The following is a 27133-nucleotide window of genomic DNA, read 5'->3' as shown; positions in this document are numbered from 1 at the left end:
GGGCGCTGCTGCCCTCTCCGCTTACAGGCCGATAACCTGAGGGCGGTGACCGTGTGGGAAGCCCCGTTCCCGCCCCGGGCGGGGCGGGGAGAGGCGGCCTGGCCGGCCGGCTTGTGCTGTGGCGGCAGGGCGCCTCCCCTCTGCCCCGCCCCGCGCTCGCCATTGGTCCGTATAAATGATGCGGCCTTCCGGCGGCGGGGCGGAGCGTGCGCATAGCGCGGCGGCCGGCAGAGAGCCGTTGGCTACCGCCTCCGCCCCCACCGCCTCCATCCCGGGCGCGCGGGGATTGGTGGGTTCGAAGAGCGGCTGCGCGTGGCCTGGGCGGGCGGGGCGCGCGCCGCCCCCGCCCAGGACCGATCGCGGTGGGGAACCGGCTCCGGCACCGGGGGCGCGCGCCGGTCCCCTCAGCCCGCAGCCGCGCCGGCAGCTCAGGTGAGGCGCCTCCTCGGGGCGGGAAGGGGCGGCGGGGTGTCCGGGCGGCCGCTGCGAAGCCGGGGCGGCGGTCGCGTCGGTGAGCGTTGGGTGCCAGGAAGGGGACGGGGAGGGCTCTGCGGCGGGCCCCCTGGCCCAGGTGGAACCGCCGGGTCCCGCCGCCGCCCGCCGCTGCGGCGGCAGCAGCACCTGGTCCTCCGGTCCCGGCTTCACAAGGCTGGAGCGAGCGGCCTTTATCGCAGAGCCGCTTCGGAGCGGCCTGATGTGATGGCGAACAAACCTACCCTACAGTCAGCTCTGGAAAGCTGCTCTTTGCGTCTGGAGTCCGATGTTTTGACTTAAGCGGTGCTTCTGGCAGTCGTCGTCCTCACTTTGGAAACAAAAGCAAGACATACCTATCCAGCCAGCCTGTAGTGACTGTGTATCATTGAGAGATCACCCTTCTTTCTCTTCTTTCTCTTCTTTCTCTTCTTTCTCTTCTTTCTCTTCTTTCTCTTCTTTCTCTTCTTTCTCTTCTTTCTCTTCTTTCTCTTCTTTCTCTTCTTTCTCTTCTTTCTCTTCTTTCTCTTCTTTCTCTTCTTTCTCTTCTTTCTCTTCCTCTGAGTTAGTAAGAACAAGGCATGACATCAGATATCTTTAATCAGTTGTGTTGTGCTTAACAAAATAAGTAATGGTGGTAGATAGTAAACAAAATTTTAAGGGGGTGAATGAAACTGATTATTAATGTAACAGGAACCAAAGGACCTTCGAACTTACTATGAAGAGTGAATTGTACAGGGAACAAGCTCTAAACCCTTAAAGAATTTGAGTTAGGTGTTAAGTTGTGGCATATCTAAACTTAAATTATGCTACACCTAGTCTTATTTATGCACTAGACTGTACCTTTTGCTAGTGTAGTTCCTCCCCTTCTTTTGCTTATTCAGTTTTTGAACAGAGGAGCATATTTAATTAGGAATTATTTCATCAGGAATTCTTTATCCCTTTATTGACCTATTTGCAAAGACACAAATTGTACCCCACCTTGAAGTTGTGGCCTTTCTTCTGTGTTAGATGCTTTTTCAGCCCAGTGTTCTGTTCCTGTTAGATTCGTGCCAAGAGGCTGCAGGGTGCGTGCATCCTGGGTTGCCATGGAGAGCTCCGCAACCATCTCAGAATTTAGAACATGCCGAGTCTTGAGTCTCAAAAAGATCAGTTAAGAGATTCCAGTCCCTCCTTAAATTTTGTCTGAAAGCTTTATACTTTTTAAGTTGTAATTTTATTAGAGCTGAAAATATCAGTATAAAGGTTGTTCTCACAGTGCAGTCCTTCTAAATTATTTGCTTATATATTTTTATTGCGTGTTTCAACTGATTTGTAGGCCTGTACCAGTGTTCCTTACTAGTTCCATTAATGGTTACCTAGACCTCTGAACTGTGGTTACGCATCCCTCTTTGGCGGGAAGGATGTTATGCTTTCAGTTAGTTCTGTATAAAGCTGAGGCAAAACTTACCTGAAACTTCATTGGACTAGAAGAAACCTGTGTGGTTCTTGTCTGTTGCTTTATTTAAAATTTTGTTATTTAAATGCTCTTGTAACTCTTTCAAGCAGCTTAAAACTACTTTGCATTGTATATTCCCGCTACTCTTGCTGGAGAATTACTTCAGAACTTGATGATTAGGTTAAAGTAATTTTTGAAAAGGTGTTGATAGGCATTTTACTGTTTTGTTCTTGTGCCCTCATTGACGTTTGGCTTAAGTTGTTAATTTTTTTGATTTTTTTCTGAGGTATTTAGAAATAACAATTCTTTCTCCCCTTAGACTTTCTTTTGGTAGGGAGAAAGCCAGTCTCTTATTGTAGTAACGTTGAGTAAAAGCATTGCAAAAAGGATAGAAAACCTGTTTCTTTTAGACATGTTGCAGAAGAGAACAACTCAATTTTGAAAGCGAGTCTTAACTCTTACACCTTGTCAGGGTGGGAATTTATTCTTATTTTGCTAGAGCTGTTTCTGATGTCAATTCTCAGCCTTTTCTTGTCAGCAAATGACAGCAGACCAATTTTCTAAACCAGTGTTCTTCACCTCCCCATGTGCAACATGGTTTGGAGAGCAACTTGGCTCCCTATAGTTAGGAAAGAAAAGTTTTATGAAGAAATGGGTGGGTTTTTTCCCCAAAATAAATTCTGTCTGTAGTTTTAACTATTGAATGTGAGGGAAATTTTTCTTGTTTTACACAGTTTATCTGGATTCTTCTGTTTTGCTTAAAACAGGATCATTTTTAATTTCTTCTAGTTTCCCAGTTTTTAAAATTTAATAGCAAAGATATTCGTACTTTCCTCTTTTTGTCATTGATTTTTTTTGTAGCAGTTGTGTGGTCAGTTTCACTTTCCACAACTTAGTCATTCCTGCCCAGATCTGGTAACTATGGTCTTGGTTTTAGTAGTCTTTAAGGTTAACATCTTAATGAAATTGTTTATATTTAAGAAGTAAGTACTGATTTTATGACTTTCTGAACAATTAACTGGTTATTGCTATTACTGTTCCTGTGAATGAAAGAATAGAGGGATACCAGGTGAAGTAAAAAAAAACCCTTAACTTTTATTTGGGCATTTAACAGCAAATCAGCTACACTAATGATCATATAAAAAAAATAAAGTACTATTTTGTAGAAGACCATAACATTAGGAATATAAAATACAGGAAAAATAGAAATGGAAAAACTGGTAAGAGATGGTCTGCAACTTACGTAGTATTGAACAGATGATTAATGTCAAGCTGCCTCTTGGGACTCAAATTCGGCAGTGTTTGAAGAATATGGTTCTTGCTCATATAATAAAACTTTTGTGTATTATAAACCTTTTACTAATACGAAGGAAAAACTTCCATGCAGCTGAGTTACAGGGAAAATAAACCATATATAATCTTCCAAAAAGCTTCTCTAAATCTTTTTTATTTTTTCACCATTTCTGTTTACTACATTTTTTTCTGCCATCATTGTGCTCTTATACTGTTAGGAATTTTGTTCCTTGCATGCAACACTTCAGAGCCTGTACTTCACCTAGCAATCATTGGTTTGTTAGAGGAGAGGATGCGCTGTTGTGATCAATAGTATTTGTGTGATAATGTGTATGTATAGTGGCTAAATCTATGGTCAATAGGGGCAAAATGGAGCCCAGTTCAGTATTTATCACGCAGAGTACAAAAAATGCATTGACTAGCTTCTGAATTAGATTTGCATCTGCATCCCAAATGTTAGAATAAATACACAAAGCAGTTTACAACTTGGCACCTCAACAAATATTAATTTTTTCCTTAAGTCTGTGTAAGTGATGTGCCGTAAATAAACTGTACCTGTGTCTGTAGGAAGGAAACAATAACAAAAAACACCACCTTGTCTTCTCACTATATTATGTGTTCATTGTGCACTTTGACAGTTTTTACGGGCTGTAGCTGCATGTTATTCAGCTGCAGACTCATAATTGAGAAGACAGTTAATACTTGCTGTTAATAATTGAGAATTGAGAGGCACAGGTGATGCACCAAGCAATGCTGCTGGCAGTAAACTATCATGGATCATTTCAGTTGTGTAATACAGGTTCTACCTCTGCTCCTTGCATTATGAAAACTGGCTGGAGTAGTAATGAGCTCTTTGTGCTCAATGCCTGCTTAATCTCTGAATGAGCATCACAGTGTGAAATAGGAAATTTGATACAGAGGCTGTATTGCTTCACTTAAATTGCTGTGGTGTTTTACTGCCTATAATTCCAAGGATTTAATTTTTTTTTTTAATTTATGAAATCTTAAGATTCATTTTTCCCCCTCTCTCTGCAAGATTCTTGTGCAATCTGTCTGCTTTCTTTTACTTAGCAGGATCTCTTTTTAAGAGATGTTATAGGCTAAGGAGGAGTGTAACTAAGTGGAACATTCTATTGGAGAGATTTGTGATCAACTTGCTCTGTTAGCTTAAGTACAAATAGTCAACATTTTGTGCTAAACTTTTCCCACGTGTTGTTCTTTCACATTGTATAACATGCTCCATTTCCCAAACTGAAGGTACTTGTGTAAATGTCTTGTTGGCTGGGAGAGGCCTGAGATCTAGTATATGTTAATTTGTGTGATGAGATTGTCCCTAATTAGCAGAAGGAGCAAAGTTCAAATTTGTGTTCAGAACTCGGTAACAAAACTCTTCCTGATTTTGTGGTAATATGATGTAAACTTATGCTAAGAATAAAAGTATCACAAATTATTACTTTGTTGTGAACTGTCATTGAAGTCTGTGGTGGCATTTAACCAGTTTAAAATTGCAAATCTCATCTCCAGTTGTGGGATGCTTGGAAAGAAGGCAGTGCAGTATTTGTTTTCAGTCTATGAATAACAATATGTAAAAACTTTTAACTCATTCTGATAAAAAAGGAAAATGAAGAAATTCTAATACCTTGATGTATCAAGTATGTGAAAAATTATCAGCTATTCTGACTTTGCTCTTTTATTAAGGCAAAGAGAGAATGTTATTTTACTGTCTTCTCGTGTCTAAAATCTTAATCTTGTTGCATTTAATTCTCAGTTGCCTTATTAGTTTTATTATGGGGATCTTAGTTATATTCTGCTGGCACTTCATGTTCTCTTCCTTTCTTATTTTGTCGTAGTGTGGGATTGCCTTACTTCAGGATTTAAATAGATGGCTTACATAAACTATCTGCAGGAAAATCTTTATAATAAAAATGCTTGTGGTTACTTGTGTTAGCTACACCCAGTTCTTAACTTGCACACAAGATAGTTGTTACGTACATTAAGTAGCAAGCTGATTTCCAGCTAAATACTGATTCTCTTAGGAAAAGGTTGTTCTGTTCTGGAAAGATACTCTGTGATAGAGTCACCGAGAGGTCTGCATTTGCATCACTGAACACTGATATTTAATACATTCAGATATCAGTCTAATACGTGCATTTGTTGCTTCTTTGTACTCAGTGGAAGTATGTGTGCTAGCTGTTTGCTTGTTTTTGTCTACAATCATTCTAAAACTTTAAGTCACTATATGGCCTGCATCATTGCCAGATGCCTTAAATATTTCTGTTTATAAAACTATGCTATACCTTAACTATGCCTGATAGGGCACCTTCACATTTACTGAAGTTAATAGAGTTGGCCTGGAACTATGGCAGTACTCTGAATATACTAGCAACGAGGATTAAGTTTCTGGCATCTGTTTCTGCTGTTAATTATTCCATTTTAAGGAATGTATTTACATTTCAATCTGATTGCTGGGGGAAAATAGGGTGTTTAGTGTGAGTAGAGGTAGCAGATTCTGGCCAGAAATTTTAATGTTCCTTAACTGAAAGTTTCAAATTTTTCTTTAGTTTTTGGTATGATATACGTTTCTCTTGCTGCATAGTGTGTATGCAGTTTTTATTTACTGCTTAGGTGTTTTGTATGAAATGAAAAGAAAATAACCCTTAAGAATGCAGGCGAGCTTCTTTCTGACTCAGAGAAGGAAGATGCTTCTGGATTCAGTTATGGTTGTTTGGAATATTTTTTTTATGATCTGGCAGAAATAACTTGTGTCATTAAGACTGCTTGGGTTTTAAGGTTGATAATTGTGAGTAATATGGAAAATAATGCTAGGCAATGCTTACTTGTTAAAGGAGACATTTACACAACCTTTTAACAACAGAAGGGAGAAATGAACAAAAAGGATACGGAGTTTAAAAGGCTTGCCATGTCGCACACCTTTAGCATTGCTTAAAGCCCCAAACACTCTATTATAAACTACTTACTCCACAAACAGAAAGGAAAAAATCTCCTAATATACAGAATAAGTGGAAGGTATATATGGGGCATGTAGAAATGCTCCCAGACTTTTGTTTGCCTTTAACAGAATGTTGTATAAGCCAACATGGTTTTGGTGTGTTTTTTTTTTTTTTTTTAAATCATCTCTAGATTTAGAAGGATCTCATTGCTAGGATCTTTTTAAACCTAATTTTAAAAGTATAAATAGAATTTCATATATTAGTATGATTTATCATTATTTAATCTTGTAAAGTAGTTGTGGGGTTTTATGCAATATTTGCATTACTTTGTTTCACATAGGCATTGATATTTTCAATAAAATTCTTTTACAGTCCTGCTTTGGGCTGTTCTGAGCATACCTGTGCTCCTTTGCCACTAGGGGGTTTCTCCTCCTGCAGTCATATTGATGAGTCAATTAAAGTAAATTGATGAGTAAATTAAAATACTTGGGCAAAAAACCTTTTCTTCCATTTGGGTAAATACAGTACTAGAAACAAATTGGGGAGAGAAGTGAAGAGTAGAATAAGTTGGGTCACTCAGGAGTTTGTGACAGATAATAGTATTTGTGTGATTTTGCATTTAGCAATTTTAATTTTTTGAGGAGAGATGTCATGAGTGTCATAGCTCCTATTATTTTTCTACTCTTTTATAATCTCTGTGCTTCTGTTGGCTGTCGAAAAAGACTGTTTGTTATACTTGAAGTAATCAAGTGTCGGGCATTAATTGGCTAAGAAGGGAAACGAAATAATTTCAGAGGTAATGGAGTCTGTCGATCTCCTTGGCCAGTCCAGCCCAAAACATGACAATACCTCACTATAGTAATTCTGTTCTTTTGATTCATAAAAGGTAGTTAGTGATGCATCCACCAGTTCTGGTAATAAATGCCTGTATAGCTTTATGCTGTCAGCTACCGTTTTTTGATTCTCTTTCCAGCAAGGAGCTGGTGTTTCGTATATAAAAGAAAGCTCTGTCCACATGGTTTGAGGAAACCAAAGGAAACTTCATATACCTTCTTCTATGAGTATGCTATAAGTGCAACTCCAGGCTTGTGGAGCAGTGGGTTGGTAGGAGTTCTATTTTGTTGGAAGAACATCACGGGGCCCAAACCAGATACAGTACCCACCCCTTCCACCCATTTTAGGATTGTCTGCAGTATTCAGTAATGTCTCTTAGTTTCACGTGGGCCCATATTTATAAGTCAGCATGGTAAATATAATTGGGGTGGAGGAAGGAGCATTTGGATCAAAAACATTAGATAGTGGTATTAATTTATTTGCAGCTTGTCTGATGAGTCTGGCAGAGGGCATAGGATGTGTTAGGCTGGGACTTTCCCATGCGCCATAGTGATTACAAGCTCTGCAGAATCTGCTGTATTGGGCTCACAGGCAGGAGGAGTGTCTGAGGGAGCTGTTTGCAAACCTCAGCTCTCCTGTGTTGTCCTTTAGATGCAACCTGTTACTGTCTGATGTGCGCTGCACTTGGATTGTATGCTGGAAAGTGCGCTTGTATGCTGCTAAGCCAGTCCTTTAAAAGAAGCCCTGTGGTTTATCCTGGTGGTATATGCTCCATATATAAATTCATGAGGAGAAAAAGGCAGTATTTCAGAGCAGGTATTGCTCCACGTTATCTTTGACACTGAATAAAACCTCAAATTCAATCTGTCAGTGAAGGGGGTTTCTATGTGCTTATCAGCTAATCAGCTGTTGAACTTCTGTCAAAAGTGGTGCAGAGAGTAGTTTAAAATTAAGCTTCCAAGAGTAACCATATGGGTCGTAATACAGTGTTTCTTTTACCTGCATGATCCACTCTCATGCTAGTCATTTGTATGGTACTGTGCTCAAGGTTTGGAAGAAATAGCTTTTTCCCAACCTGGCACACGGTTCTTTTACAGGGGAATATTTATTACTACAGACATGCTAATGATGATCCTGTTTACTATGTAGATATAATAATAAACTTGATATAGAATTTTAAGGGTTTTTTTTTTTTGCTTATTTGTTAATTCAGGTGAATTTTGAAAATCTCCTTGGACAGCACTGAAGACTAAGATTATGGTTTATCTAGTTCCGAATGTTGCTTGTTGTACTATTTGTGTTTATATGCTCTTTTGTATTTTGAAGGTCTGAAGCCAAACTAACCTCTATATTTTGGTAATAGAATTGTCAGTGTATTTTTGTTGTTGTTTATTCTGTCTCTTTCTCCATAGAGTATGCAAAGCTCTATTTTTAAATAATCCAGTTCAAGCTTCTTTTCCTTCTTTTTTTCACCCATGCTATAGCCTCTTCCTGAAAGGAAATTCAAACTTAGTTCACCATTGGGAAATTTGCCTTAATGTTGAAACAACAAATCTCTGTAGCTGTTTTTTCTAAGGAAATACAATTTGTGCAATTGGTCTACCTCTAGCTGTACTGTCCTCTAGTAGCTTTTGAATCTCTCAGTCAGTGATGACTTCATTTGGCAGATGCTCCTTTCCTGTAGCTTTGTGAAAAATAGCAGATGGGTAGAGAAGGCGTTACTCTATTGTCTCCTTTAGGGAAAGGCAGAAAGAATTGAACTGTTAGATACTCTGTTTGTCAGCCCCCAAGTGACCAGTCAGCCAATGTCGGCCATGTAACTGGAGATAAGCAAAGCAATATTTTTGATCATCAGACAAAGTCCAAAAAGGAAGGTATGGGTTGAGGGAAGGAGCCAGTAAAGCTGTAGAAATGTACTGTTTTAAGGAGATGCAGGGGGGGAAAAAAAAATCTCCCTCTCCACTATATTGTGATTATTGGTTCTATATAGTGCTATAAATAGCAGTGTCGGTTTTCTGTTGCTTGCTGATTCATGGAAATACAGTATTCTATCAAAAGTTAAACTGAAGGGGTCTGTCATAGACATTCAGTGTAACTAAGAGTTACAAACTTATTAAAGGGATTGTCTATCATTGTGGTAAAATTCATAGTATATAATCAAATATTTTCTGAAATGCCTTAAAACATGAAACGCTTGTCTGGAAGGTGTAATAACTAGGACAGTTAGGTTGCATAACAGGCTTTTGAGAAGGAAATTATACCTATTGTTTTATCGCTGTCAGTGACTTGAAATACACTGATCAGAATTGAAGATGGAGGACTCTTGGTTTCTTCCGTAATTTTTCTTGAGAGAGAGCAAGACTCATTCAAGTCTTAGCGCATATATATCTCTCTCTATATTTCTCACTGATTCAGTTCAGTGATGTTAATGGAAGGTTGAGATGTACTTTCTCTGAATATCAGCCATTAGGCCCTTTCTGAGAACACTGATAATTTTATGAAAAATACTGAAGCAAGCGTGATGGGGTTTCACATTTTAAAGCATTGTTGTGTGGGATTCCTTTCAGTTTGTAACATTGGTATTTTACCATGATTTTTTTTATTATTTCATTGTAAAATTTGTAGAAATTAAGTTAATAGATTTTATGCAATTTCAGAGAATCAAGTTAAAAGTAGTTTCATAGAATTTAGTAAGGAATTCAGTCTTAAAACTTCATACAACCCCCAAGCTTCTATATAGATTCTATAGAAATCTGTAATTTAATAGAAAAGAATAAAAAGTGACTTTTTGACAGTGATAAATACATTTTTTAGATAATGCAGTGAATTGAGGCAAAGTTAGCTTTTTAGTGAGGGTTTAATTGAAGATCCTTTAGCTGTCTATACACAGGGTGGATGTTTCCTAACTATGGCTCACCGTTTTCTCCTAATAAGAGTTGATAAAGTGCATGTTTTGTCTATTATGGGATATAAACTGGCTGCTACGTTTGATTGGCTAACCTCTGCCTTGCTTTATTTGTTTTTTTGGGAGTGGTGGTGGTATTGGCTTTGGTGTCATACTGCTGTGTAATTAGTAACACCAGTTTAATTTTTCACTTCAGAAGGTGGCCCAATCTCTTTTCTGTGTGCTTTTTTCTGCTACTTTGAAATTGCAAAAAAGCTAGGACTTCCTGCATTTGGTAGCTGGAATAGTAAAACTCTGCATTTTGAAGTTGTGTATACAACTTCAGTTTTCTATTTATGCTTCCCTCAAGGGCAGCTCTTTAACATGGATATGGATTTTGCATTGTTCAAAGGTGTGGAGAGAATAAATTTAAAGCAGCAGATTTGTTTTAATACAGATTTTGCTTTCTTAGTAAGCACCAAGTGCTTTTTTCATGCTACATGAAGTTTTAATTGAAAATGCAAGTTTAGGAGGAAGCCCTTTTAAGTGTTAGATATGCCGATGGAGTAGATCTTCTGATTTCTGTAAATTCACTAGGCTTTTCTGCTGAAGTACTGTGTCCTCCAAGTCAATCTCATGTTGATCCCTCGCTGGGGAAAGGCTTGGTTTCACAGAGAGATTCTGAATAGTTGAGGTGTATCAGTTGAAAAAGCAAGGCTTAATTTGCTATAGCGTAATCCTCCCAAGGCCAATTTACGCCTGAGACATACTGTCTGTGGAAGTGTTCATCAATTTCTGCCTCCTGAATTTTGAATTCACCAGCCTAATTAATATGCTTTAAGTTTGCATACTGATTACATGTTGGCATGGATGAAGGTGTAACTTGACATCTTGATGAGTTACAGGTGAAGGAAGTGAGCTATGAAGACTAGACCCAGCAATTTTTGTTGGATCTGTGACCATTATGTGTTGGCCAACTCGGGTGTGTCCGTGTCACCCTCCCAAGGCCAGGAATGTGCCATATGGCCAGTAAGGAGGGAAGAAAGCAGGAGTAGTGGTTCCAGCTGGTGGGAGATGGTGGCATCGGTCAGTGGATGAGGTTAAATATGAAGACAGAAGTGTAGCTCAGATGAAATGAAGTTATAAACAGCTAATGTGAAATGTACTTCTAAAAATAACTGATATTTGAATAAATGCAGTCATTCTGATGTACCTTTAAATGACTGTTTTTTTATTAAATTTGACTATTTTTAAAATAAAGCTTATTAAACCAAATTATTCAGCTAATTACAATTACAGTATAAATATACAAACAAATTGCCAGTCGTTATTTCATGATCTGTGGCAGTTGCCAAATTACACACTTTTTATTTGGTGGCATGTAGTAATTTGCATGAGTGTATCCATCTGTGGAACAGAGCTTTCAGTTTCCTTGCATTTGCTGAGCACCAGGAATGTTCATGAATGGTTGCCGTGGACTGGGTGGCTTACAGCTATCTGCTTGTATGAGTTACCTGATTTGAGGTTCAGACAAACTTCCGGAGAGTAAATACCTGTAACACAGTCTTCCCAGTGTGTGGGTTGCAATGGTATTCCAAAGTGTATGTGTCACGCTTTGTAACTGCAAAAATATACCCACACCCACTTGTTGATGTCGAATAATTCTAATGATTGGTGTGGAAGGGCAAAATTGTTGTTTGACTGGGAGAATGTGGATGGTCTGTTTGAGGGGTGCTGTACGATGGGAAGCATGAATCTTCACAACTGGTACTGGATAAAACTAATGATAGGAAAAGGCATGGCCTACGTAGACAATTAAAAATAGAGAGGGTTGTATTTTCTCCTGGTGACAGCTTTAAATCTGAGCTCTGCTTTTGTCTCTTGGCATCTCTGCAGTCTCTTGATGAAATATTCATTTGTGAATTACACAACTATATGTTTACTTGCAAAGGAAGGTAATATTAGTACTGAGCAATAAAAATGTCAACTCCTCTACTAAAAATATGCTTAAAAGTAGGTAAACTTTTGAATACAGTTTCTTTTTTCTTAATGTTTTCCCTGCCAGCCTAAACCCATCTAAGTGCTGGCTGCTGCTATCCCTTTGAAGAAGAAATCGGAGCTCATATAACAATGTTGCAGCATTTTGGAATGTGAAGCCAGTGTAAAAAAACCAAAAAACAAAACCCCAAACCCCCATCCCTCCCCACTTTTCTTTTGGGAGTGACAAGGGGAAGGGGGAATAGAGCGTAAACCTCTGCTGGCTTCTGTGCTCATAATGTTCTGGGTGGGATGATCTCCAGATGGGATTGTGTCAGCCAGCTCTGACTACTGTGGGAATTCAGCTAACTCTCAGGGTTTCAGCAGTACTGTTGATGTGTGAAGCAGTTTGTGATCTTTTATATTATGCCTTTCATTCTGTAGCTTTCATCCTTTAAGCTTTTTGCTTGGAACTTCATGAGGCCAAATAACACTAACAAGGATAAATTACTCAAAGTTTCCAACAGAAAAGAGAGCATTGTTTTTTGTTAAATCTTCTTTGCTTTCTTGCTTGCCTACAGGAATTGCCATATGTGTGTAGAAGGCTTTGGCTCTGGCTTTAAGTTCTTGATTGATGCTTCCTGCTTAGTAGGAGTAGTGTTATGCTTTTACATCAGCTGCAAATAGTTATGAGTTATTAACTGACTATGAGACTTCAAGCCAAGCATCTTGTGTTCCCTTTGCAGAAACGCAGCTGAATGGAGCTTAAAGGGCCACAGATGAAAGAACTTGAACACGTTTCTGAAGGTTTAAGATGTGTCTGACAGTGACCTCCTTACCTTAGTAATAAAGAAGAGCTTTTCAACAGGAGCTTAGGATATCTTTACTCCAACTTATTAATATACTAACTGGAATGGTGTTCTGACAACAATTCTACTACTCCGTAGTAAAGTACTTACCCTACTACAGAACAGTATTATTTTCTCTACTGATAATGCAACTCAATGGAGGAAAGTAATGTTTTGATAAGCATGCGTGAAGATCGTTCCTTTCATGTGCGATACAGGTAAGACTGTATTAATTTTAGTATGGATGAATAAGTGCTGTTAATAATAGCAAACTAAACAAGTTGCAACAAATAGTTTGGTATCTCTGTTACTAGTGTTACTGAAACAGAAAGCTAAAATAACTTTTTTTTTTGCTTGATTTTTGAACTATGAAAATTCACTTTTGTTATATAGTAGGTTATATTAGTATAATTGCATGATTGTATAGTATTGGAACTGTGTGCGGTTGCAGAATAGTACATGGTTGTCTGTATTTCTTTGTATGTCTGATAGAATGATATGAAGTATGATCCCTGCATGGTAATGCCTGCTCTCTCCTCTTTTAGCTTTTGGGCTGCATATGCAAATTGTTGAATTTTGTCAGCTAAAGTTCTCTGTATTTGTCTCATTATTGCTTCTATGAATGATGAATTTTTAGGTGCGCTGCCACCTAGAGCAGTGTTTGCCTTGCTTAAAATAAAGAGATTTGATTGATAGGTAGAAACTACTTTGGATTCGTTGGACTAAAAAAGTTCTGTTATTGTAAGTCAAGAGAATATGTGATTTCCCTTCTGAGAGCTTTTATCATTTTTCTTCTGGAATCCCCTTTACAGACCTGGGAGGACATGTTAGCATTGCAGACTCCCTCTAATGAACCTGAACAACAGAAGCATTGTGTAGTGCATGGTGTTTGGATGGCTGGTGTTTGGAAGGGTAAATCTTCCAGCTCATTCAATAGGAAGGGACACTGGAACACTGGAATGATTGTTTTAAAAACAAATAAAGCCTGATTCTTGTTGTGTGCTCCCCCCACCATCTACCCTGGTCATCCTTGCTTTGGAGGCCTTTTCCTTGCTAGCTAACAGGAACAAAGCACTGCCCTTATTAGTAAGACAGCACATGCTATGGCTTAAAATTAATTCTGAAAACATTCTGACAGTGTTAGATTGCTGTTAGGTTGGGCTTCTCTTCTGTTTCATAGAAGTACAGTGTTCTGGTTAGCAGTGCAGTCAGCAGGAGGAGCTTTTGCAGGGTCAGTAAGGAGAAAATTAGCAAATAAACTGTAATTTACTCTCTGCTTTCTTTATTTTGCGAAAATCTTTCTTTTGTGGCTTTGACAGCAGGAATCCCTACCTGCATGAGCGTGATGTTTCTTCTGTGCTATGTGTTTCTTGAATCTATGTAACTCCCAGCATTCCTGTAACATGTTTACCCACACTGTGGCTGATGCTCTTGGTCCTCCCCAGAAAACTATAGAAGGTCCTTCCTCACTCTAATGAGAGCAGGAGCTGTTCAGGATATTATTACAGAAGTAAATGGCTGAAAGAAAGCGGCACGGCCAATTGTCTGCTTTAAATTGACAAGCCAACAAAAAAATTGGCAAGCACAGTCAGGGCAAAATGTCTTACTACTTTATGCTGTATTTCAGTACAGGCTTGAATGATACTGATTAACAATAAAAATATTAATGGCAGTGTGAAACCTTTCTGTAAGAACTGTAATCTGATGAACATTTAAAAAACATCAAGGCATAATCCTTTAAACTTTTTTTTTTTTTAAAATACTAAACTTTCCTAAAATGTAGAGAAACTGCAAATTAATTCAGTATGTTGAACTGGAATTTTATGATGATTTCATGTAATAGCTATAATTTGGAAAGATTTTATTTGGTTGTAGTTTAAAATGTAATGTGGGAAAGAATAGGTCATAAATTACTGGGGTGGTGGTTTTATTTATCACGGTTTAAAATTTTATACCTACAGATATTGTCCCAGACTTGTTTGGCTCTGCTTTTTCCTTCCTTCTGGTATTCCAATAGGACTGACTTTAAAAAGAAGCTGATGGCCCACTCCTAAGGCAAGGCTTTACTATGGGTCAGTTTCTTACTGTGCAAGCTGTTTCTTTCTCCCCATTGTAGTTGACCAGTATCACTTTAACAGCTATAAAATTGCAGATGCTGGTGGAAGGAAACTATTTTTTATTCTTACATTGTTTAGTGACTGAAAATAAAATGCTGAAGTTAATAGATAGGACTAATAAGTGATATATAGAGTAAATATTTATAGGGCTCGCTTTTATTGGCCTGCTAAATTCATACACCAAAAACTTGTAACTGCTTTTATCTTGACTAGAGCAAAAGAACCCAAAATTCAGGTGTGTGGTTTCTTTGTGTGTGTTTATGTTGTTTCTAAATTTGCCGTCAAACTTAGTTTGACTAAATGCAGTGTTGCTTTGGAGTAGTCAGTGTGGTATGCTTCTGCATGATGTATAGAAACCATGAATAAGGGCAGGAGTCAGGAACAGTATGTGATCTTTATTACAGGATGCTGTGGCATTAGTGATTTTAAGCATTTTTGGGGTTTTTTGTTTGTGTCTAGGTATGTTATGTGTATCACCGTGTTTCATGGAAAATTGCATGGGAGGTCCGTTCCCCCCCAATGGCAAAAAGTCCCCTTAGTGGCAATTGAACAGAGTAAAGTTAAATTAATTGTGTTGAAAGATTGTAGTAATCGATCATTAAAAGAATGCCTTCTTTTAGTGCCTTATTTCTGACTAGTTTTCCGTTGTTTATTTTGAGAACGGATGAAAGAAAGGAGACTCCAGAGTGGGAGAAAAAACCTGGCAGGCTAGGGTGGAGGCATATGCATAGGGTTTATATTGTTGTAAGTATAAAGATTCAAAAGAGAATATGAAGAAGGTCAGAGAAGAACAAGGGGAAAAAAGAAAAAGAAGGGCGAGGCGGGGTGTGGGGTGGGGGGGGAGGGAGGAAGTAGAGGGAGCCATGCAAGATGAAAAGCTTAGAGGGACAGATAAGGATGAGGTAGTTTTACAAATGAGAAATTATTCAGGAGATGCCAACCTTTCAGCAAACAGGTCCAGGCAACTATAAACAGAATAACAAAACAAAGCCCTGTATGAGTATTTCCACAGTGATATCTGGAAGAACATTATCCTGTTTAGCAGGAACCAAATTTCATTAGAAGTACACAGATGAATGGGCCTTATTCTCTTCTCGTCTCTGGGGACTCAATGTATCTTTTGTTTAGCCATTGGGTGTTGAATAGATAAGTAATTCAATTCAGCCCTGGGAACAGAGAAAGTAATTTCATATTCTCCTTGTAACTATTTAATGACTTCCTAAAATATTGATAACCTACCTAGCCCTGGCTAGTCTGCCGACATGCTACTTAACCATTAGTAGTGACAGTTAAAACTCCTAAGAGGTGATGGTTTTTTTGACTGGAGAACACCTATGTAAATCTTTAAAAAAACCCCAACAAACCAACCAAGATCCAACCCAGCTGTGTTAATTTTCATAACAGTTCTTCAAGTAGTGGAGGAAAAAACCAAACAAACAAACCCAAACCTCTTCTGAGTCCAGTTGTGGTACTTAATGTATAGGCCTAGCAAACTTTTAAAGTAACTGAATGATTTCATAGCTCTTGTATAATGTGAATAAAATATTAATATTGGGTACAGGCAACTGTGGAAATAAATACTTCATTTTCTCTGTTCTTTTCTTTTTTTATATAGCTTATTTAGACTTTGAAATTGTAGGAGGTCAGTAAGAATGCATCCAAATGGAATTATAACTTCAATTGCTTTACAGATTCTAGCAACCTGTTAACACAACCTTTCTAGAGCTGCACTCCAGAGTAGTGTTAAATTTTGGGTTCTTTTTTACTCAAACAATTACTAATTCTTATTCTCATTTACTTCCTGTAATTATGGTTGAATTAAAACACTGTAATAACAGCTGATTTGCATCAGCCTGGGTATAAGCCTTAGCTTCATAGTTATTTATGTTCTGTATGAAAAACCCCAAATCTTCCATTTTTCTAAGTTATATTAAGTCTGTGTTGCAAAGTTAAAAGTTGCTTGATGAAATGGTGATGCTGCCTTGGCATTTGGCAGTCTTTGGCACAGTGTGAAATTAATTGAATGCAGTATATCAGGCAAATTACCGGTCCATAGCATTCTCTGATACTGTGTCTTTGTACCTTTTTAAACTATGCCTTCTCTTCATTCATTAGGTGGCTGATGCATCATATTTGCAAATCTAAACATGATAGGGTTTTTCAGTGGTATAAATCCACTTATAGAACTGGAGTCCAATGTAGCATTTTGACTATTATGTCACATACACAATTTGCTGAAAGCTCTTTTTAGCCATTCAAGCTAAAAATCTGAAGAAATTAATGTGATTGTGTAATGGTCTAAATCTTCACACTAAGGAGCACCATATTTTCTAGCCATCACTTTAATTGGAGATGGCAGTTAACATGAGGTGCCCGGGGAGAACCTCTTTGGATAGGATTAAGATTACCCAATGAAGTATTTTAAGTCTTAAACCTTCAGTTGCTGATGGTGTAATCATTTCTGCCTGTACTTAACGGGACTTAATCATTTCTGCCTTTTTCTGTCTTGCATTCAACACATGCACAATGTAATAAACACCAGGTTGTGAGTTCTAGCAAATAGGAATGCTTTAACTTCTCTGAGAAGAGTTTTCCAAGCCTAAAAATACTGCATGTGTTATGGATATCCAACCTGAGAAGTTGGGCCTGGGAAGAACTTCGTGCCTGAGTTATCATTTGCTGTCTGCATCTTTACCAACTACCAAGCATACAGTATTTTTAATTGCAAAAGTTAAATATGTCTGTCATATCATTGTGCTTAAATTGTGGAATGTCAAAGACCAGCAGGTATGGTACTATTTTGTGTTGGTAGCTTCTTTTACTTATGATCCAAATTCTTCTATTTCTTTTGAAAGTAATTGGATTTTTCAAATATATTTCTTTCTTGCTCAGATTTGAGTAGAATGATGTATAACCTATTTTTTTCTGATTTAGAAGAATAAACGTAAACATTGCAGGTATGTTAAATACTTCATCACTGTGTCTTGTATAACAGCTGTCTTCTGGTGTTGCTATTAAAATAACTTTTGGAAAAGCCGACATTTGATTGTTGCTATTACTGATCTGTGTGTATGAAGGGAAACGGTTTTAGGAATGGAATTCTAAATGGTTTATTCTTGCAACCAGGTGAATATCAAATGATGACATAATGAGGATATCTTTGACTACACCAGTGTTCTTACTGTATAATCCATCTTGAAGAAAAAAACTAATACATGAATTTACAAAGTTTATGCTCACTTTTTGACAATATTAGCACACGCTTCTTAAAACACTTACAGAATATCTTTTACTGAGTTTTCTTTTTGAAAAAAATCTCTTAAAAGTAGATCGATGATGTTTTTGTGAGCTTTTTAAAATGCATGTACCTTGAAAAGCTAGAGAACTGTATTGCTTCAAGATCAGTAACTTCTTCCTTCTCATCCTCCTCTCCCATACTTCCTTTGCATCTCGGAACTGGAAAGTAGGAAATGTTTCTATATAGTCGTTAACACTTACTGAAATATTACCTTTTGTATACCTGAATTCACAGTAGCAAAAATACATTTGAAAGTTTTTTTGGCAGCTGCAGTTCTCTAACAACTTCTTTCTTTACTGTTCAAAGTGTAATCTACAAATTCTGCTATAAATTCATTCATGAATACCTTCTTTACTGCTTGCACTATTTTGTACCATATAATTATAGAATTATTTGCTCATAATAACAACAAATATTCCATTGGCTTCTGGAATGATGGCATCTCAGTTAAGTAATTTGAACTGACATACATTTTTGTTGTTAATTCAATCTAGATCTTTTATCTTTACGCTCTAAGAATTTTCATAGCAGTGCCACTATAGGAAATGGTGAAGTGCCAAGGAGTATTGAATTACATAGGAAACAGCTTTCAGAAAAATGGTCATGGTCTTTGATACACAGGAATATTTGAGTATTTTTTTTTTCCATAAGACATTTTTTGCAGGTAGCTATGGGATCAGCCTACAAATAAAAGTGCTTACATTTATCAAAATCAGTGTTTGCCAATAATAGCTTGATTTCTAGGTCACTTTTCTGGAATTATCTATATGGTGAAAACCGCATTTTTGAATCCTACAGGTGCTATATATGGACAGAGCAGTGTTTGGATTTCCTCCTTGAGAATTAGAAAGAAAGACAGAAAGAAAGAAAAACAAAAAGCTGCAGCTATTTGTTCTAATGTTATGTTTGCTCATTGCTGCTGAAGTTGCAATTTCCATTTCAGCGTTGGTTTCTGTAATATTATAGTCCCCAGCTCATTGCTTGTACTGTGGTGCTGACTCCCTGTCCTAAACAGACAGAGACACTCTGAGTAAAATAACCTCTTCAGAACTCAGGGTATTGGACAAAGTACTACATTTAGAGTGACTGATTTTCTTTTTACTTAAATTGTGCAGGATGGAGGCTTCCTGCCTAGAGCTGGCTTTGGAAGGTGAGCGCCTGTGTAAAGCAGGGGATTGCCGAGCTGGTGTGTCTTTCTTTGAAGCAGCTGTTCAGGTTGGAACTGAAGATTTAAAAACACTCAGTGCTATTTACAGCCAGTTAGGCAATGCCTATTTCTACTTGCATGAATATGCAAAGGCCTTGGAATACCATCACCATGATTTAACTCTTGCAAGGTAATCTTGTCTCTTTCTTTAACCCTGTTCTCCATTTTGTCCCATTCTTGTAGAAATGAGCAGTTGACTGTTCATTGTCCTACCAAAGCCTGCTATTAATACTGGATAATGAATGAATGTGGTGATGGCAGAAGGCCGGGGGGTCTGGCAGGTAACTTGATTGCCCTTTAACCTGGGAGCTAATACTCGGTCTAGCACCATAATCTGACTGAGGCCTCACCAGGTTTGTGGATAATAAAATGGCTTCTTTAAATCCACCCTTTCTTTACCCTTTCCTGTTTCTAAAACTCAGTCTTTCTGGCTCTCCAGAATGTTAAGCTGGCGCTCTTGTTTCCTCATTCATGTTTCTCTGTGTAAAACTCGTAATATTGTGAAATCTAAAACCCCTATGCATTTCACGTGCTATTTGTGCATCTGACTTTTAATGATATGGTATAGATCCAATAAAAGCCACAGGCACCTAATGTACTTAACCTCGGTTTAGGTACAAACTTATTCTTTCCGCTGCCTTAACCTGCCCAAGTGCTGTAACCTTGTGTGAACTTGTTGTGTTATTCCCCAGGTATCACAGTCTGGGTGGTTCAATGCCAGTCTTTCGTCGTAGTCTCGTTTAGAACCTAGAAATGTAGTATCACCTCTGAGCTTTCTGGGAGACCAATATGTCTTGTGGATAATACAAGACTATGATAGTCAAGTAAAATGCAGAAACAGTTAAACCTTTCTAATGCTGGGACTGTCTTTCTATATAATAATTAAGAATTTTCTCTTTATTCTCTTCCTAAAAGAAGTGATTATTTTTTTTAATGTTAAGTAGATGATCAATACCATGAATACTAGCAGCTGCACAAACAGCACTGACAAAATTAAAAGTCTGTAACCACAGATTGAACAATCTTTATGTGAGTGCATTTTAGGTATAAAATGAACTAAATACATACATATTTACATGGTTGTAATCTCTTTTCATAAAATCTTCTAATTGTCTGCCATACATTGATTATGTGCTTGGTTTCAAATAATACACTATTTACTGTGTGCTTTATTTCTGCAATTTTAGGACAATTGGAGATCTACTGGGAGAAGCTAAAGCTAGTGGGAATCTGGGCAACACCTTAAAGGTACTTGGGAATTTTGAAGAAGCTATTGTTTGTTGTCAAAGACATCTGGATATTTCCAGAGAGCTTAATGATAAGGTAAGAATTGCTTAGGAATTGAAGTCAACTGCTAACTCATATTTCTGAACCCTGTTGTATTGGTAATGAGTGTGACACCGATTAATATTATTCTAGTTTGTGGGGTTTTGTTTGTTTGTTTGTTTATTATTTAATGTTAATGATAATTGACCTCAAGAATTACTATGTGCTACGTGTCTTGCACCTCAAGAGGAAGTAGTATGCAAAACAATTTGATTGAGGGTGTGACGGGGTGGGAGTCCAGTGGGTGGTACGAACGTGTTCAGAATGGGCAGAGCATGTGTTGCCAACTAGTTAACAAACTTTTTTTCCCATCTGTGGATTGTACTAACAATTGTGTTGGCACAACTTCGAAGCATAAAATTTTAATGCCTTATTTTACTTTTGGTTTAGGTTGGAGAAGCAAGAGCACTATATAATCTGGGAAATGTATATCACTCTAAAGGGAAAAATGTAGCTAGTGCTGGGACTCATGATCCAGGGGAACTTCCAGATGATGTGAAAAACGCTTTACAAAAAGCTGCAAATTATTATGAGTAAGTAGTAGCTTTAAATGTTGATGACTGAGAGGGTATGATCATCTAGTTCATGAGAATATTGGGAGATTTGTGGTGTCATGAACTAACCTGTGGCACGCTTCTATTCAGAACAGTGGTACCTGGGAGTTTTTTGCCTTTTAAACCGGAGAGCTCACTATCTTTTTGTTATGCTCTCATTTTTAGTGGGCCTCATTACCTGGTAGGTCCTTCCCTTACGTTCGAATTCAGTAGTACTCTTCATACCAGACTGAGACAACAATAGAGCTCGGTATACCTGTATATGATGTCGCGCTCTAACTAGAAGCAAGCACACCAGCTTGAGTAGAATGCAATGAAGTTCAGTATCTCACAGGAAATGTTTCCTACTCAGTAGAACATTCATGGTTGCATAAAGGCCATTAAAATAGGCCCAAGCAGAATAACTCTACCTTTTCCTTTATCTAAATAGAAAGATTTTTTTCTTGTTATAATTTAAATGACTGTGAGGAAAAAAACTCTTCAAAAAGTCACTATTCTTCCTCTTCTCACTTCCCCCTAAACAGGGAAAACCTGACAATAGTAACAGAGCTGGGTGATAGAGCAGCACAAGGACGTGCCTTTGGAAATCTGGGCAACACACACTATCTTCTGGGCAACTTCAGGAGTGCAGTTTTAGCCCATGAACAGGTACAAGAATGTGCTAGTAAGCAATTCTGTTCTGGTAAAATATCGCCAGTTGCTCCTCATCTTAACTACGTGTATTCTGTTGGATCTTGTTGCAAGCTTTTTTTAATGCAAGTTTTAAATCCTAATGGCACAGCTTCAGGTTTAGCTGTTCTTTTCAAGCGTTGTTGGCCTAAAGAACAGATATAACTCTGAGCGTGTGTTTCTGTATGTAAATGTATGTTACAAAGTACAAAATTGATTAAATGACACAATTATTTCACATTTTTAAGCGTCTCCTAATTGCAAAAGAATTTGGTGATAGATCAGCGGAAAGAAGAGCATACAGCAATCTTGGAAATGCCTACATATTCCTGGGTGAATTTGAAACTGCTTCTGAATACTACAAGTTAGTTGACTGCTTATATATTTATACCTCTTCTTATATAGTTTACTTCTGTTGTGCCTGATAATTTAACTCACTGTAGAATAGCCATCTCTTCAACATATACTTAGAAACATATACTTAGCTGCATTTATTTAGCAAAAATAACATTTTTTCCCTAGTTGCTTAACTGCTCTTGTTCTTTTAAGGGAGGGGCAGAATTAACCTTTTTTATTTTTTTAACTTTTTTGTTACTTTAAATAGATTCTTGTCTGCACTGCAGACATCTTTCTGCTGATAGGCTTTTATTCCCCTTTATTCTAGAGCCAAGCATCGCTGCCTTAGCTCTTAGCAAGTTCTGGCATGATCTGAGTACAGATCACCAGAGCTACACCTGAGATGGGGAGCTGTCTCAGGTGTACTCACTACCTGCGATGGGTGATGCACCTCAGTGTGATTTTACACCTTTAGTCTGTATTTTCAATCAAGACATTTTTCTTGGTCTCTGCACCACTAAGCAGTTGCTGCTGTAACTTGGCCAGCAAGTTGTAAGCATGGCCAGGAGATCCCTCTACTCTGCTCTGGTGAGACCTCACCTGGAGTACTGCATCCAGCTCTGGAGCCCTCAACGTAAGAAGGACGTGGCCTTGTTGGAGTGGGTCTAGAGAAGGGCCACGAAGATGATCAGAGGACTGGAGCGCCTCTCCTGTGAGGACAGGCTGAGAGAGTTGGGAGTTGTCCAGCCTGGAGAAGAGAAGGCTCTGGGGAGAACCTATAGTGGCCTTTCAGCACTTAAAGGTGGTCTACAGGAAAGATGGAGAGGGACTCTATCAGAGAGTGTAGCAACAGGACGAGGGGTAACGGTTTTAAACTGAAAAAGGGGAGATTTAGATTAGACATTAGGAAGAAATTCTTTATGATAAGGGTGGTAAAGCACTGGAACAGGTTGCCCAGAGAAGTTGTGGATGCCCCATCCCTGGAAACATTCAAGGTCAGGTTGGACGGGGCTCTGTGCAACCTGATCTAGTTGAAGATGTTCCTTCTCATTGCAGGGGGGGTTGGGCTAGATGACCCTTCCAACACAAAGCATTCTATGATTCTATGAAAAGATAAGCTCGGCAAAGACACAGTATAGGTGTTAGCATCTTAACATGGATTTCAGGCTTACCTATTCTTTTTGAAAAAAGAAAAAAAACAAAACCCTGAATACTGCTCAGGCTGTGTTCAGCTCTCAAACTCATCTTACCCAGCAGGGACAGGCTGGCTTGGTGGTTATAGGTCTGTCTTGCTCTTGTTGATGGAGAATATACAGTATTTATTGTAATGCTAGTACTAAACTGCTTCAAGTGCACACTGTCAGGAAAAATGCTATAAATTATTGATGAAGCAGTAAATTAAAATTAGAAGATGCTCTTTGATGGATCAGTCTGCTTTCCGATAAAGTAAATGGAAATAGGTTGCAGTGGAAGAAAGACAGACACTTAAAATATTGTAAGAGTTTACAAGATAGTAATTTATTAGTAGCTAATTTGCCATCCTGGTGTCCTAATTTGTTTAATTTGATAATTGATTTTTAGTTGTGCAAGTATATTTTTAAAAACTTTTCCTTGCAGTGATTTTTGAGGTGACTAACCCTTTTTTTCAGGAGGACGTTACAGCTGGCTCGACAGCTTAAGGACAGAGCTGTGGAAGCACAGGCCTGCTACAGCCTTGGGAACACCTACACTTTGCTTCAAGACTATGAAAAAGCAATCGACTATCATTTGAAACACCTTGTGATTGCTCAGGAATTAAATGATAAGTAAGCCCTAAGAGATTGTTTAATGTATATATGACACATAAACCAAATCCAGTTACCTCTACCTCTGCTGTCATTGTTCTGTGTATGACAGCTGAATTAATGTAAATTCCCTACGATGCTGGGCTCCAGTTTTCATATGGGGGAAAATATTTGCTCCTGAAGGTATTGCAGCTAATGAGTCTGAGATGAAAGACAAATTGTTGAGTGACTGCCTTTACATCTTCTTCTGTCAGCATCTTCTTTGTAAATTAAGGAAAAGAAAAGCAGATGTCTCTTTTTCATGACTTCATTATAATAAATTTGCATACCTTCATAAGAATACGTCTTCTACTTTTCCACAAATTAAGAATATGGGAAGGGATTGGAAAAGGAGAATACAGTAGCAAGCAATGCTTATTTTATAAACGTGATTTCTAAGGCCTTTTTTATAACATTGGGTACAACTAAAATTTGTTACAACTTTTAAATGTACTTCTAACTCCATAAGCAGCATATATGAAGAATAGTAAGGCGTGCAATCTGAGGAAAAGCGAAGTAGATTATAAAAGGTTCCATTCTTTCAAAATCAAGTGCCTTATGTTTGCCATGAGCTTAAAAATGAAAATTTTGATTAGACTTGCTCATACTTACGGTTATACCCAGATCACACTTCTTTAAATACAATACTTAAGGTGTTGGTGTTGGAATGGTTTCGCATGATAGCCTTCATTTTTCTTGGCACAGCAATCTCACTGTGGCAGTATTATGAAAACCTGACCCCTAGTGTTCAGCGAGTAAAGGTATAATTGAAAATGTGTTTATTTTCTGCAGAATTGGTGAAGGAAGAGCATGCTGGAGTCTAGGGAACGCATACACTGCTCTGGGAAATCATGACCAAGCTATGCATTTTGCAGAAAGGCACTTGGAGATTTCAAGAGAGGTATGATTTTCACACTCTCCGAATGTTGGCTGTTGGGTTTTGCTCTCACTTCCGCAGTGATTTTATGGAGGCGTGTCCATGCTTGGGATTTTGAATAATGGAGCGCATTTTGAGTATTTCTGAGATAGTTGATTCCGAATTATTGCAGCCGTGTCTCCCTGCAGCCAGCTTCTTAGTTCTCATACCACCTCTGATAATGTCATTGTAGAATTCAAGTTAACAGCCTAGCAGAGGTTATTTTAGGCTTTGTTATTTACCTTTTAATTGTTATGTATGTCACTAAAAAGATGATTCAGTTTTCAACCAGGAAAACCTTTTCAGCCTTTTTCTCTCAGAAATCTGGAGGGCAAGGTTTGCTGTATGTGTACATAGGCGTATACTTCGTTACAGTAATAGAACTGCTTATTTAATTTGCTTGCAGGTAGGAGATAGAAGTGGGGAACTCACTGCTAGGCTTAATCTCTCAGATCTTCAAATGGTTCTTGGATTAAGCTACAGCACAAACAACTCCATGATGTCAGAAAGCCAGGTGGTAGATAACAATCTGAATGGTACGTGCCTATTTCTGCAATACTTTCTAACTGTGAACTTTAAAAAGAATCTGTTCCTGTGTTGTTTTCTGACTAGAGATGGTTGAGTGTGCAGGTCTGCCCTTCCCCCCAACTCCCCGGCCATTAGCAAAATAAGGTGGGTTTTGCAGTATTGGACCCCTTCAGCTCCTCCTTTCCTGGAGGATTTACACTGTGAATCACAGGTTACTACTTAGTTTCTTCACATGATCTTTCTAATTGTTCCCCTCCTTCCCCCACTTTTTTTTTCTTTTTAATGTGGGAGATAGATCTACTTGCTGCCAAATTACATCTTTCCTTTTTCCTTCCTACCATCTTAGTGACACTGGGAGTTACAGTAGAAGCCACTTCATTTGATGTTCCTCTGTTCAAAGATCCACGGTCCTTCTCATGTCCCATGAAAGCAACTTAGGTAGCTTAGATCGGTGTGGTTTTGAGGGCTGCTTTTATCAGTGGTTATTTATTCTCTGCCGATATATTTAACTGCCGTATTTTGGAACTCAGAATTGCTGTATCTTGGACCTTAGATGAGTACAGCCACAGCTTTGAAGGTGACACCGTAAATCTTAATGATAAAAAGATGAACTTGATTCTTTTCAAGGTACCAGACCGAGAGTAGGACGCCGTCACAGTATGGAGAACATGGAACTTATGAAATTAACACCAGAAAAGGTTGGCACTTTCCTTCTTTCTGCTCTGCTAGTGAGATTGCAATGAAATGTTTCTAAGGTTTTTAACTTCAACGGTTAAGAATAGTCAGAAGTTTTACACTTAACAGCTTTGAAAGAATTCAGCAGAATGTCGATGTGTCATTTGCATCCCTTTTTTAATTTAGTTGCTCTTAAGAGTTAGGTAAAAGCAGGTTCTAACAATTCTAACAACTGATACTTCTGTTGTGTAGGTAGCGGTCAGCAGCTTACACACATAATGGCTGTAACGGCTCGTGGAACGCGTGCTTCATTCCCCTCCCATCTATGAAAGAATGGGGTCCTGTAGTGTGCAGCAAAGGAATTCCTTTCATCTCCTCTTTAAAAGTGGTTTGAAGATGCAGTACGGAACTGATTTAGAGTAACATTTCTAAGCTTTAGTTCAGCTGTTTTGAACAGTTTTTCTTTGATTACGGTCATTTTATAGGCACTTAAAATACATGTTGTGCTTTGCACTTTGAGATTTCAACCAACTTGCAAGCTGTTAGGATTTTCAGCATCCGTCTTGAGTAAGGATGCTATTTCAGAAATGCTGACACTGAGTCACAGAGAGGTAAAGTAACTTCCCCCAAGCTCAGAGAAATCTCTTGGAGCTGGGAGTTCCAGACTAAAATCCTTGTGTCAATCTTCAAGAGAGTTCCTTCAAATTCTGTCTGCCTCTAAACGCGGGGCTGGCAGTTCTACAGAAATCACAGCAGGGGCAGACTGAAATTGCCACTTTTCCCTCCATACTGGGATCTCTAATTCCCATCTCTTCAAGTGATGCCAAACCTGCTATCAATCATGTTGTATCAAATAGGAAATGAAATCTCAAAGCTTACATCTCGACAGTTGGTAGAGCTGAAGTCAGCACCGATGCTCAAGGGCCTCTTTGTGTACCGATTTAAAAAGACTGTGCGTTTGGTTGAGGGTGATTTCTCTGCAGGGAAC

General features: G+C 38.3%; 1 protein-coding gene across 1 annotated transcript in view; it reads left to right on the top strand.

Moving 5' to 3' along the window:
- The first annotated feature begins 314 nt into the window (after nucleotides 1-314).
- The window catches only part of GPSM2 (G protein signaling modulator 2), a 31223-nt gene continuing 4404 nt past the window's right edge, over nucleotides 315-27133 (top strand). The window contains exons 1-11 of the mRNA XM_074152666.1: nucleotides 315-432; nucleotides 12595-12914; nucleotides 19227-19448; nucleotides 20506-20641; nucleotides 21035-21177; nucleotides 21723-21846; nucleotides 22116-22231; nucleotides 23853-24008; nucleotides 24819-24927; nucleotides 25349-25478; nucleotides 26098-26168. Coding sequence (XP_074008767.1) covers nucleotides 12853-12914; nucleotides 19227-19448; nucleotides 20506-20641; nucleotides 21035-21177; nucleotides 21723-21846; nucleotides 22116-22231; nucleotides 23853-24008; nucleotides 24819-24927; nucleotides 25349-25478; nucleotides 26098-26168 — 1269 coding nt within the window. The 5' untranslated portion in view covers nucleotides 315-432; nucleotides 12595-12852. The remainder of the gene's footprint in view (nucleotides 433-12594; nucleotides 12915-19226; nucleotides 19449-20505; nucleotides 20642-21034; nucleotides 21178-21722; nucleotides 21847-22115; nucleotides 22232-23852; nucleotides 24009-24818; nucleotides 24928-25348; nucleotides 25479-26097; nucleotides 26169-27133) is intronic.

The sequence above is a fragment of the Numenius arquata genome, chromosome 8 (assembly GCF_964106895.1).
Source record: "Numenius arquata chromosome 8, bNumArq3.hap1.1, whole genome shotgun sequence".
Lineage (NCBI taxonomy): Eukaryota > Metazoa > Chordata > Aves > Charadriiformes > Scolopacidae > Numenius > Numenius arquata.
The sequence above is the reverse complement of the archived record's forward strand: the minus strand, read 5'-3'. Positions and strand labels throughout refer to the sequence as shown.